The sequence below is a fragment of the Ursus arctos genome, unplaced genomic scaffold (assembly GCF_023065955.2).
Source record: "Ursus arctos isolate Adak ecotype North America unplaced genomic scaffold, UrsArc2.0 scaffold_14, whole genome shotgun sequence".
Lineage (NCBI taxonomy): Eukaryota > Metazoa > Chordata > Mammalia > Carnivora > Ursidae > Ursus > Ursus arctos.
This window is the reverse complement of record NW_026622808.1, coordinates 22,229,685-22,241,733: the sequence shown is the minus strand read 5'-3', so window position 1 is coordinate 22,241,733 and position 12,049 is coordinate 22,229,685. Positions and strand designations below refer to the sequence as shown.

The 12,049-nt window shown below is 41.5% G+C and overlaps 1 protein-coding gene across 1 annotated transcript; it reads right to left on the bottom strand.

Moving 5' to 3' along the window:
- Positions 1-913: 913 nt before the first annotated feature.
- LOC113248931 (olfactory receptor 7A5-like) lies at positions 914-1,846 on the bottom strand. Its single transcript, XM_048215316.1, has one exon. The coding sequence runs from the start codon at positions 1,844-1,846 to the stop codon at positions 914-916; it is 933 nt and encodes a 310-aa protein (XP_048071273.1).
- Between the last annotated feature and the right edge of the window lie 10,203 nt (positions 1,847-12,049).

The window sequence follows — 12,049 nt, the reverse complement described above, 5'->3', positions numbered from 1 at the left end:
CAAGCCAGAATTTCACTCCTATGTTTTAAAATCATAAATAGAGAGGGAACCTGCAAACTTCCAGGCACCCTCCCATGGACCCCAGTAAAGGCAGGACCCCAGGTCTGGCCTTCATCTCTCTCTGAAACTCTGCACTCCCTCTTCCCCCAGATTTTTCTGCCTCTGCCCTCCAGGACCTGTGAGTACTAAACCTGGTTTTGTTAGAGTCTCTGATGTGTGCTGCAGAAGCCTGTCTTGCAGTCACAGTAAGAACCCAAGGGCTGGTGCAGCCACAGCAGAGGCTCTGGTCAGGGAAGCATCTGTGGGAATGTCCACAAGCACAGGGGTGCAGGGGGTGCCCGGGCTTTCCTAACCTGACCATCCCTGTGAGGAGACTGAGACTTAAAGGGGACAGTATTAGAGTCCACGTTATCAGGAAGAGGAATGATGGTAGGGATGTAACAAGATTGACAAACCCTAGGTGAAAACTGGGTTTTTTTTATTCTCCTCTACATTGAAGTTATATAAAGGGCTTAGTGGCCAAGTGTAGATTCTTCCATATGGGGAATGCAACTCATATTATTATTAGGGGAAATCTAGGGAAAATGTACTTGGCATGATATAAGTCATTTGAAGTGAAATTACTTTAAGAAATCCAACATGTCCCATGTAAGTAAGATACAGAAAGTTCCAGGCATTTGTGACACAAAGTTGGGGACAATATTGGGAACAGCTGAAAATGGACAAAGGGGAAACTGTATTAGACAGAGTGAAACCTTAATAAAGTGAGTTACCTAAGTGTGTGGAGAAAATGAATTCAAACAAATGGAAATTTCAGGAAATAAATAGAAGGAACAGATTCTATTTCCATAGTCTGATAAAAAATAATAGTTCCTGCCTCCAAGTCTGTAAGCCCTGCAATCATGGACACTTATTACAACATTGGAACCCCAACAATTCTTTTCAGAGCCCCTTTTATGTCTCTGTTCCTCAGGCTGTAGATGAAGGGGTTCAGCATGGGCGTGACCACCGTGTACATCACCGAGGCCACTGCAGTTGCGTGGGAGCTCTGGGTAGCAGCAGAGCTCAGGTACACTCCTAGGATTGTACAATAGAATAAGGAGACAAGTGAAAGGTGAGATGCACAGGTGGAAAATGCTTTATACTTGCCCTGAATTGATGATATTCGACATATAGAGGAAACGATCTTAGAGTAAGAATAAAGAATCCCAGCCAGGGAAGCACCACCCAACAATGCAACTGCAAAATGCATCACCATGTCATTAAGAAACTTATCAGAAAAGGCAAGTTGGACCACCTGATTGATTTCACAGAAAAAGTGGGAGATTTCCACCAATCTACAAAAAGACAGCCACGACACCATTAAACTTTGTATTAAGGAATTCAGGGCACTCATCGTCCAGGACACCAGAACCAACAGTACACAGTAGGTGGGTTTCATGATGACCGTGTAGTGCAGGGGGTGACAGATGGCCACAAAGCGATCATAGGCCATCACAGCCAGAAGAAAGTTGTCCAATCCAGCCAAGAGCAGAAAAAAGTATATCTGAGTGATGCAACCTTCATAGGTTATGACTTGTCTCTGAGTCTGGATGTTCCACAGCATCTTGGGGATGGTGGTGGAGGTGAAACAGATGTCTACAAAGGACAGGTTGGCCAGGAAGAAGTACATGGGGGTGTGGAGGTGGGAGTCAGAACTGACGGCCAGGATGAGGAGCAGGTTTCCAAACACAGTGATCAGGTACATGGAGAGGAAAAGCCCAAATATGAGGGGCTGCAGTTCTGGTTCCCCTGATAATCCCAGAAGAAGAAACACTGACATTTGTGTATCATTTCCTGGTTCCATGTGGTGGAGGTCACTACCGGGGAACAAAAAATAACATGACTAATTTTCTCTATAATGAACATTACAAATATCATTGAAATTCCACAATTTTTAATTTTACATTCACAAAGTCAATTTCCATAGGTTTTATATGAAATCTGTCCCCTCTCAAGACCTTCCCAGCTCTGAATAGGAACGTGCATCCCACCCTTGGCCTTTCCCCCAAGTACTCATATATTTTATACTTTCAATGAGAAATTCTGTCACACGTTTGAGGAATAAACTTGAGTACTGACTGACCCCCAGGCCAAGAGTATAGGTGTCAGGAAACAAGTGTCTGCACATTCAGTGGTGGAGAAGATAAGCAGATAAAGATCGGATAGAATATCAGAAGGTGACAGGTGCTATGAAGAAATACAAAGTGGGATAAAAGGAAAGAGTGGATGGAGGTGTTAGTTTCCACAGGTTGCTCGGGCAGACCAGCCCATGTTTACACAAGGCCTCCTTCACGGAGGAGACAGCAGGAGACACCATGTTATCTGGGGAAATGTGTGCCCATCAGAGAGAACAACCAGTACAAAGGCTCTGAGAAAATACTTGAGTTTTTTTAATTAATTTTTAAATCCTGTGTGGTTGACATATATGTTACATTGGTTTTGGGTGTACAACACAGTGACTCAACAATTTAAATGTTACACCCTGCTCAACACATGTGGAGCTGCCATCTGTCACCACACAACACTATGACAATATCACTGACTATAGTCCCTAGGCTGTGCCTTTTATTCCCATGACTCATTCATTCTTTAACTGGAAGCCTGTATCTCTCACTACCCTTCACCATTCTGCTTTACATTTGTTCATTTATTGGTTTAAAAATCACTACCAGGCTATTGTCACCTCCACCACAATAATTAGGCAAACAGTGACACATGGCAAGCTGCAGATATCCAATTGTCTTTCTCCTAAAAATGTCAAACTGCATACAATTTCCAGGAGTTTAATCTCCCATGAGCCTATAGTCATGGGTCTCCATTTTAATAGGATCATTTTGTGTCCAGTATTTAAAGAAACATAAAAGGGGCACCTGTGTGCCTCAGTCGGTTAAACATCTGCATTCAGCTAAGGTCATGATCCTTGGGTCCTGGGTTCAAGCTCCACATTAGCAGGGAGTCTGATTCTCCCTCTCCCACTCCCCCTGCTTGTGATCTCTTCTCTCTCCCCCTCTTCTTCTCTCTCAAATAAATAAATAAATAAATACATAAATACATAAATAAATAGAAACAAAAAAATCAGTTGCAAAAATTTTGAGGAAGGAAAGTGGGGAGAAAGATAATAAGCTCAGGGGGCCCCTAGAGATGGTGAGGAGGAGCAAAGGTCCTTGGTTCTGGCAACATTCCAACCCCAGTTACAGCTCCTAGATGGCCAGAACAATGAAGCAGCAAAAGGCGATTTATCCAAAAGAAAGAGTAGAGAGGATTTTACACTATCAGGTCATCTGACCCACTGAACATCCCACCAGAATAACAAGCAAGGGGAAGACACACAACTCACAAAAGGAAATACACACAGTACAACAAAAATGGGGGATGTTGAAAGATTATTTGCTAAAAGAACTTTTCCAAATGATATAAAATGCAAAACTTTTATAATCAGAAACTCAGATTTTTATTTTAGATCTCTGCATATTTTCTATTTGAACTTGGAGGGCCAAACTGTTCTAAATGTTAATATCACCCCTCCAAAATAGTAGGGCTAGAGGTGTCTGTCATCTCAAGGTGGTTGACAGAGTTAGGAAATATATGTAAAGAGCTTAGCATAGTTCCCTCTTGTTGATAATGAGTGCTCATCACTGGCGATGAGATTTGGCTGAGTTTTTTCTTCTCTCCAATGTCCCCATTGCTCCCTCACGTCTGGGTGTCCAGTTCCACAGCCTTCTTTCGGCTCCTTGTTGGCTCTCTACCTACCACAGACTGGCACCCTCTAGACAATATTCACATTTATTTCTATATTGCATTTAAGTTACTGTCTACCTCCCCACCTTAACCCCTTCCTCGTGACTCCCCACTGGAGACTGAACCCCAAATTCCCGCTCATGCTGCCTCGCCCACATCCATGTCACAAACACTGAACTTGAGTTCTAGCTTCACCTGAAGCCCCAGTCTCCAGGCTCAGAGACTCCATATACCTGTTGCCTTCTGCTTGGAGTCGCTCACTGGTCTCTTAGGGATTATTCACCTCCTTTCTATCTTCACAATCCCTTCACCTCTTTCAGACTGCAAGGAGTCATCTCCTTCACGAATGTTTGTTTTGTTTTCTTTTGTTTTGTTTTAACATTTCCACAAGAAAGGACACTTTCTCTTGCAGTAATTTACACGTGGGAGTTATCGCTGTGTAACTTTTATTTAATTCTATGTATGTTTCCCTGCTAAACTCTGAGTGCCCTGGGGTGTGTTATACAGACTCTTGACTACCCCCTGGCATAGTTTGGTTGGCAACAGTAGGAATAAATACATATTGCATGAAGGAATGAGAGAATCTGTGCTCACAGAAGTTGCCAGTGATGAGAGAACAGAAGCAGGGAGCCACTAGCACAGGGATGGAGGACATGGGAGAGAAATGTGGTTTGTATGAATAGGTAAATGGATAAAGAATATAAAGAATTATATATATATATATATATATATATATATATATATATATATATATATGAATATTACTGAGCCATCAAGGAGAATGAAATCTTACCATTTGCAATGACATGGATGGAACTAGAAGGTATTATGCTAAGCAAAATAAATCAATCAGAGAAAGACAATTATCATATGATTTCAGTCATGTGGAATTTAAGAAACAAAACTGAAGGGGGAATGAACCATGAGAGACTATGGACTCTGGGAAACAAACTGAGGGCTTCAGAGGGGTAGGGGGTGGGGGATGGGATAGGGCAGTGATGGCTATTAAGGAGGGCACATATTGCATGGAGCACTGGGTGTTACACGCAAGTAATGAATCATGGAACTTTACATCAAAAACTAGGGTTGTACTGTATGGTGACTAACATAACATAATAAAAAATTATGGTAAAAAACAAGAACAACAGAGGATCATAGAGGGAGGGTGTGGAAAATGAAATAAGAGGAAATCAGAGAGGTAGACAAACCATAAAAGATGGTGAACTCCAGGAAACAAACTGAGGGTTGCTGGGGGCAAGGACGGTAGGGGAATGGGGTAACTGGGTGATGAGCGTTAAGGAGGGCACTGAAGTAATGAGCACTGGGTGTTGTATGCAAATGATGAATCACTAAACTCTACTCTGAAACTAACAATAGACTAGTTAATTAATTGAATTTAAATAAAATTTTTTAAAAAGAATAGAATAGAATAAAGCACAATAGAAAATATCAGAGTGCATTGTACATAGGGTGCATAGCAAATCATTTTCATGCTAAGTTCAACAGACATTTCTTTTTTTAATATATTAAATAAGTTGACTATAAATGAATGAGTTCACCACACCAAAAAAAAAACACAAAAAAACAAAAACAAAAACAAAAAAAACGAACAAACCACAAACACAATGGTCTCTTGGCCCCAGGCTTCACTGGTTAGACAGTCAGGTGAGCTCAGGTAAAAGCTTTCAGCTTCCATTCTCTCTGACCCTTTCCTGACATAACTGCTGAGCTCTGAGACTCACCTGGATGGGGTATCTGAGAGGGAGGTCTCCATGTGGAGGTCCAAATTCCTCCCTGGATGGTTGATGATGGAGAACAATGCTCTGTTCCCAGACAGGACAGCAGGAAGGAGTGAAGCATGGGTCCCGCAGCAGACTTAGGAATCCAAATGCAAAAACTATGTTTCCTCCAGCTCAAGGTTGAACATGCCCAGGGGCTGTAGCAGAGGGGATAGTTACAGCTCCTGTGTTTGCTGTATCTGTTCCCTATACCTGCTCATTAGACACATTTACCATTATTACTCCAACCCCTGAGCACATCTCCCCATGGGAACTTATCTGGACAGAATGGAATTTTTTCCTATAGATTCTCTGTTCCCAAGACACCAGGTTAGAATTCAGGTGCATCCAATGTTTACTACTCCTTCCTGAACTTCCCTAGCTTCCAGAGCTCCAACACTGAAACCTTCCACAGACCTGAGTGAAAGTTTTTTTCCAAATCTAAGACTGAGGAACTTTTCTTGACTATGTTTCTGGGTCTGTAAAACATTGACTTGTGGTGGGAGAACACCTCCTCATAGCCTTAGAAAATTGGTCTTCCTTCTCCAACAAGCAAAAGTGGGTTCTTTTGATATAAAACCATGGGCACAACAACCCTTGGATTCATAATTCTTTTGACAAATCAATTAAGAGTTTGCTGTTTTTCATACAGATTAAAATATGACATTTAGTCCTTCACTTATAAAACACTTGATGTTATAAAAGATCTCTTTAGACCGTTTAATGCACTGGGTTGAGCTCATAATCATATATGGATTGTCTCATTTATATTTTGCAAAAGGCATTCTATGAGGACCATAAAATGATGAGCCTCATTCCGCATTTGTAGAAATGTGACTTGAAAGGGTTGAGTGAACAACCCAGAATTATGAACTGGGTCATTATGAATGGATGTGCTTTGACTTGAAGGCAATGAGATGGGCCAGTGGTTCTCAACCAGGGATGATTTTGCCTCCAGATGACTTGAAAATGTCTGGATAAATTATTGACTGTCATAACGTGGGAAGTGTTGTTACTAATTTGGCATGTCAAGTGTGACCCAGAGAGTCTGCGTTTGTAACTAGCTCCCAGTCATTGATGCTGCCTGTCTTGGTCTGTACACATGTTTGTGTGTTAAGGCTGTGGTCCAGTGTCAGAGTCAGGTGCGTTCTTCTTCCCTCAGAATCCGCCCACCCACCTCAGATCTGACCTTAGGTGGTCAGACAAGTTTGCATGTGTCTCTTTTCCCTCAGGAAAGGAAATGAACCTTGGAAGCTTTGTTCCCTAACCTGTAAACTGGAGATTTACATCTAAAGATTTGGTCTGAGAACTTAGTAAAATTTTAGAGCTCACGGGAAATTCCCTGGCACAGAGCAGGCTCTCCCTCAGGAACTACTGTGACCATCTTTCCTAAGCTCATGATGACACCATTTATTTTCTGATAGTTCTGGAAGTCAGAAGTCTGAAATAAGTCTCCCTGCACTAAAATCACTCTGTCTGCAGAGAAGAGTTCAGTCTGAAGGTCTGGGGAGAACAGGTTTTCTTGCCTATTCCAGCTTTAGAGCCACCTGTACTCCCTGACTCCTGTGCCCTCCCTTTATCTTCAAAGCCAGCAACATAGCATCTCGAGATCTCTCTCTGACTCCAAGTCTTCTGCCTCCCTCTTCCACATTTGAAGTCCCTTCTGATATATTGAGCTCACCTGGATCATCAGAATAACTTTATCCTAGGTCAGCTGACCAGCAATGTTAATACTATTTGCAACCTTAATTCTCCCTTGAATACACAAGACATACCCAGAGATTCTGTAGATTAAGATGTGGAAATATCTTGGGGACATTATTCTGCCTACTAAAGTCTTTGTCAGAGGTATTTTTGATATCAGTTCAGGGGCCCTCCCTTTGAAGGAACAAACACAGAATTTATTTCAGACTTTAAGGTGGATACTTGGACTTTTCTTTCAAAACCAAACATGAAAAAGATCACATGGCTTATTTATTAACATCACCCCAAAGCTATAAATAGTAAAGCAAACCCTCAACTAAAACTATTCAATATCATCTCAAGGTTAAGGGAAAGTGCAAGGAGGTTAGACCTCTGGAAGGCAGGCAAGTTCATGAGAAGGAGGAATGCAAACTGGATTCACCTGACTTCTACTCTGGTCTCCCAGGAACAGAGTCTCAGCAGGAAAAGTTTCCTTCCTATCCAGACCAGTGGCCCACAGGGAATGCAGTGCTCTGAGGAGGGAGTAACAATGGAAACAGCACCTAGTGAGCAGACACAGGGAGCTGTAAATATCTCCTCTGCTTCAGAACTTCAGCATGTGAATCCTTGGACTGGCCGGGACATGGTTGTTGCTTTTGGGTTCCTAAGTCTGGCTGGGGGACCCACGCTTCACTGCTTCCTGCTGTCCTGTCTGGGAACAGAACTTTGGTGTGTTGATGGTCAACCATCAAGGGAGAAATTGGGACCTTGAGATGGAGACCTTCATCTTACAGACCCCACCCAGGTGAGTCTGAGAGCTCAGCAGGTATTTCAGGAAAGGACTGGAGAGAATGGAATCTGAGAAGTTTTACATGAGGTCACCTGAGACTAGGTAGACTCATTAATTAATTTATGTAATGTGTTCAAAAGAGAAGTGTCCACTGGTCTCAGCAATACAGGCATCACTGTTGACAACATGTGGTGGGAATGGAAACACAGTTGGATGAGGAGGGGGAAGGAACTGGAAGACCTAAAGTGGTTCCAGGGAAATTAGAACATATCCAAGGAGTTTGCAGCTAAGGGAAGCAGGAAAACAGAGTATTGGGACTGGAGATGTGAGCTGTGAACTTTCTAAGATGTGTGTTTTTGAGCGTGTTCCGTATTTATGGAAAGCCCCAGACCCATGCAGGCAGCTATTTCCTTGCAACAGCAGTTCTCTATTTACATCCACTTCTCAGCATCTTATGTCAAGGTGAGTATTCCCATAAAATTGTGTTTCATATGCAAAAAGGGGTAAGCTAACTAGCTTCACTTTGTAATGCTTCATTACCAAGAGGTGTGGAAACTATGGGAATATTTATGAGGTGGAAGAAAAAACTCAGCCAAATCTCTTCACTTGTGTGATAATCACTCATTTACTTACAGGAAGGAACTATATGGTAAGCTTTTTACACATACTAACGACCGCTGTCTGTCACCCTAGGAGACAGATGCTGCTATCCCCACTAGTTCAGTAAAGATATTCACATTTGGAATGGATTGCTTGTCTCTCCCAAGTTCAAACAGCTTATATGTGGTAGATCTGACATTCAAAACCTGGTTGTCTGATTCCAAAAGTTTTGCATTTAAAATCTTTTGGAAAATCTCTTATTATTTCATCTTTAAAAAAAAAAACCCTTCTATTATCCTATATTGTGTACTTTCTGTTGTAAATTGCAGGTTTATTCCCTTTGCACATTTTTCTACAGGGATATTCAATGACTAAAATATCTTGATATCATAAAAATATCACTCCTTTCTTGTTTGATGCAGTGTTGTTGTTTTTTTCCTTCTTTGTTAATTATTCTGGGCATCAGGGGATGTGAAATGGGGCTGGAATGCTGCCAGAACCAGGGAAGATTTCTGCTGATCACCGTCTCTCAGGGACCACCTGAGCTTATTAGATCTCTGCCCTCCTGTGTCCTTTTCTTTCCTCTCTGTGTTTCTGGAATTGCTTTTTTATGTTTCTTTAATATAGGACACAAGATGATTGTAATAAAGTGGAGTGCATGTTTCCATGTTCTTGGGAGGCTTACTAACTAGAATTTAAGTGCTATTTACACTGTCTTCAGAGTAAAGGTAATCTGATGTTGACTGCTTGCCTTCTTCTTTTTTTTTAATAATAATATTTTTTTATTTTATTATGTTAGTCACCATACAGTACATCCCTAGTTTTTGATGTAAAGTTCCATGATTCGTTACTTGCATATAACACCCAGTGCACCATGCAATATGTGCCCTCCTTACTACCCATCACCAGCCTATCACATTCCCCCATCCCCCTCCCCTCTGAAGCCCTCAGTTTGTTTCCCAGAGTCCATAGTCTCTCATGTTTCATTCCCCCTTCTGTTTTCTTGACTGCTTGCCTTCTATCATTCTTTCAACATTATTGTGGCTGGGGTGAGAAAAGCATGATAGTAACACAGTGCCAGGAGATCAGAATGCACTCTGTGCATCTGTGTGTGAGTGTGTGTGAGTGTGTGAGTGTGTGTGTGTGTGTGTGTGTGTGTGTGTGTGTGTTGTGGGGCATGAGCAGTCCTCAGGACAATGGTACCCGAATTCATATATTCCAATATGTGACCCTTAAGTGCCAGAATGTTCACCAACAATGGAAATAAGGAAGGGATCGATCTCCATTCCCACAACTCCTAGGAATACAAGTAATAGAATGCAAAGAACACCATATAAAGGAAGGACTCCCTGTGTCTTGAAGCCCCATCAGTGGCAGGAAAGCCACCTCGGTCGTCAACATTCTCTGCCACCACCTCTCCTCTCTCTCCTCTTGCTCATTCCCTCACCACACTGACTGCATGTTGAGATCTGCAGATCTGCAGTAAGTGCCTTCTGCAGGGCCTTTGCTCTGCTTTCCCTGCAGGGCACACACCTCCCCCAGATATCCTCCTGCTTCCTGCTTCATCTTTCTTGAAGCCTCTGTTAAAATGTCACCTTCTTTGCAGGTCTTCCTGAACTCCTATTAAAACTTAGCACCCTCCCCATCCACTCGTTTTTATACCGACTTTTTTTTTCCTTTAAACCACCTGTCACTGTCTGACATGGCACATGATTTTATTTTTATAAAAATTATATCTATCTTCTTTCTTCATCATTGGATTGTATAGACTTTTCTTTTTTCTCCATGTTTTTCTTTAAATTCCAGTTAGTAAAGATACAGAGAAATATTAGTGTCAGATGTAGAATTTAGTGATTCGACACTTCCATACAACACCTGGTGCTCATCACCACAAGTGCCCTCCTTCACCCCCATCAACTATTTCACCCATCCCCCCACCCACCTCTCTCCAACACCCCTCAGTTTGTTCTCTATAGTTAAGGGTTGGCTTCCTTGTTTGTCTCTCCTTTTTTCCCTCTCTATGTTCATTTGCTTTGTTTCTAAAATTCCACACACAAGTGAAATTATATAGTATTTGTCTTTCTCTGGCTGACTAATTTAACTTACCATAATACTTTCTAACTCCATCCAGGTCATTGTAAATGGCAAGATTTCATTCCTTTAGGTGGCTGAGTATTATTCCTTTATATATATGCACCACATCTCCTTTATCCATTCATCAGTTGATGGACATTTGGGCTCTCTCCATAGATGGGCTATTGTTGATACCACTGCTATAAACATCAGGGTGCATGAACCCCTTTGATTAGTATTTTTGTATCCTTTGGGTAAATACCTAGCAGTGCAACCTGCAGTAATGGGAAAAGATATTTGCAAATGACATATCTGATAAAGGGTTATTATCCAAAATCTATAAAGAAGTTTCGAAACTCAACACCCAAAGCACAAATAATCCAGTTAAGAAATGTGCAGAAGACATGAATAGACACTTTTCCAAAGAAGACATACAGATGGACTACAGACACGTGAAAAGATGCTCAAGATCTCTCATCATCAGGGAAACACAAATCAAAACTGCAATGACATAACACCTCACACCTGTCACCATGGCTGAAATTAACAACACAGGAAACAAGAGGTGTTGGAGCGGATGTGGACAAGAGGAACCCTCTTGCACTGTTGGTAGGAATTCAGACTAGGGCAGGTGCTCCAGAAAACAGTATGGAATTTCCTCAGAAAGTTAAAAATAGAACAACCCTATGATCCAGCAATTGCACTGCTAGGTATTTACCCAAGAATACAAAAACACTAATTCAAATGGGATGCATGCTCCCCATTATAGCAGCATTCTCTGTAATAGCCAAACCATGGAAGCAACCCAGGTGTCCAGGATAGAGGAAAGGATAAAGAATAAGTGGTATATACATAGAAAATGGAATAGTATTCAGCCTAAAAGAGAATGAAATTTTGCCATTTGCAATGACACAGATGGCGCTAGAGAGTAGTGTGCTAAGTGAAATAAGTCAGTCAGAGAAAGACAAGTGACACATGATTTCAGTCATCTGTGGAATTTAAGAAACAAAGCAAATAAGCAAAGGGAAAAAGAAAGAGAGAGAGGCAAACCAAGAAACAGACTCTCAATCACAGAGATACACTCCTGGTTACCAGAGGAGAGATGGTGGAGGATGGGGGAAATAGGTGATGGAGATCGAGGAGGGCACTTGTAGTGAGCGCCGGGTGTTATATGGTTGTATTGAATCACTGTTTTGTGCACCTAAAACTAAAAGTACACTTTCTGCTAACTAACTGGAATTTAAATAAAAACCTACAAATAAAAAAAAATAAATGTAATAAATAAATAAATGAAGCCTATTTGCAAAAATTATTGTGTTATTTTTTTTTCCTGGTAGTCACCTCC

What these genes read in the sequence shown, in the direction of transcription:
- LOC113248931 (XM_048215316.1), bottom strand. Translation starts at nt 1,846, where the DNA reads ATGGAACCAGGAAATGATACACAAATGTCAGTGTTTCTTCTTCTGGGA.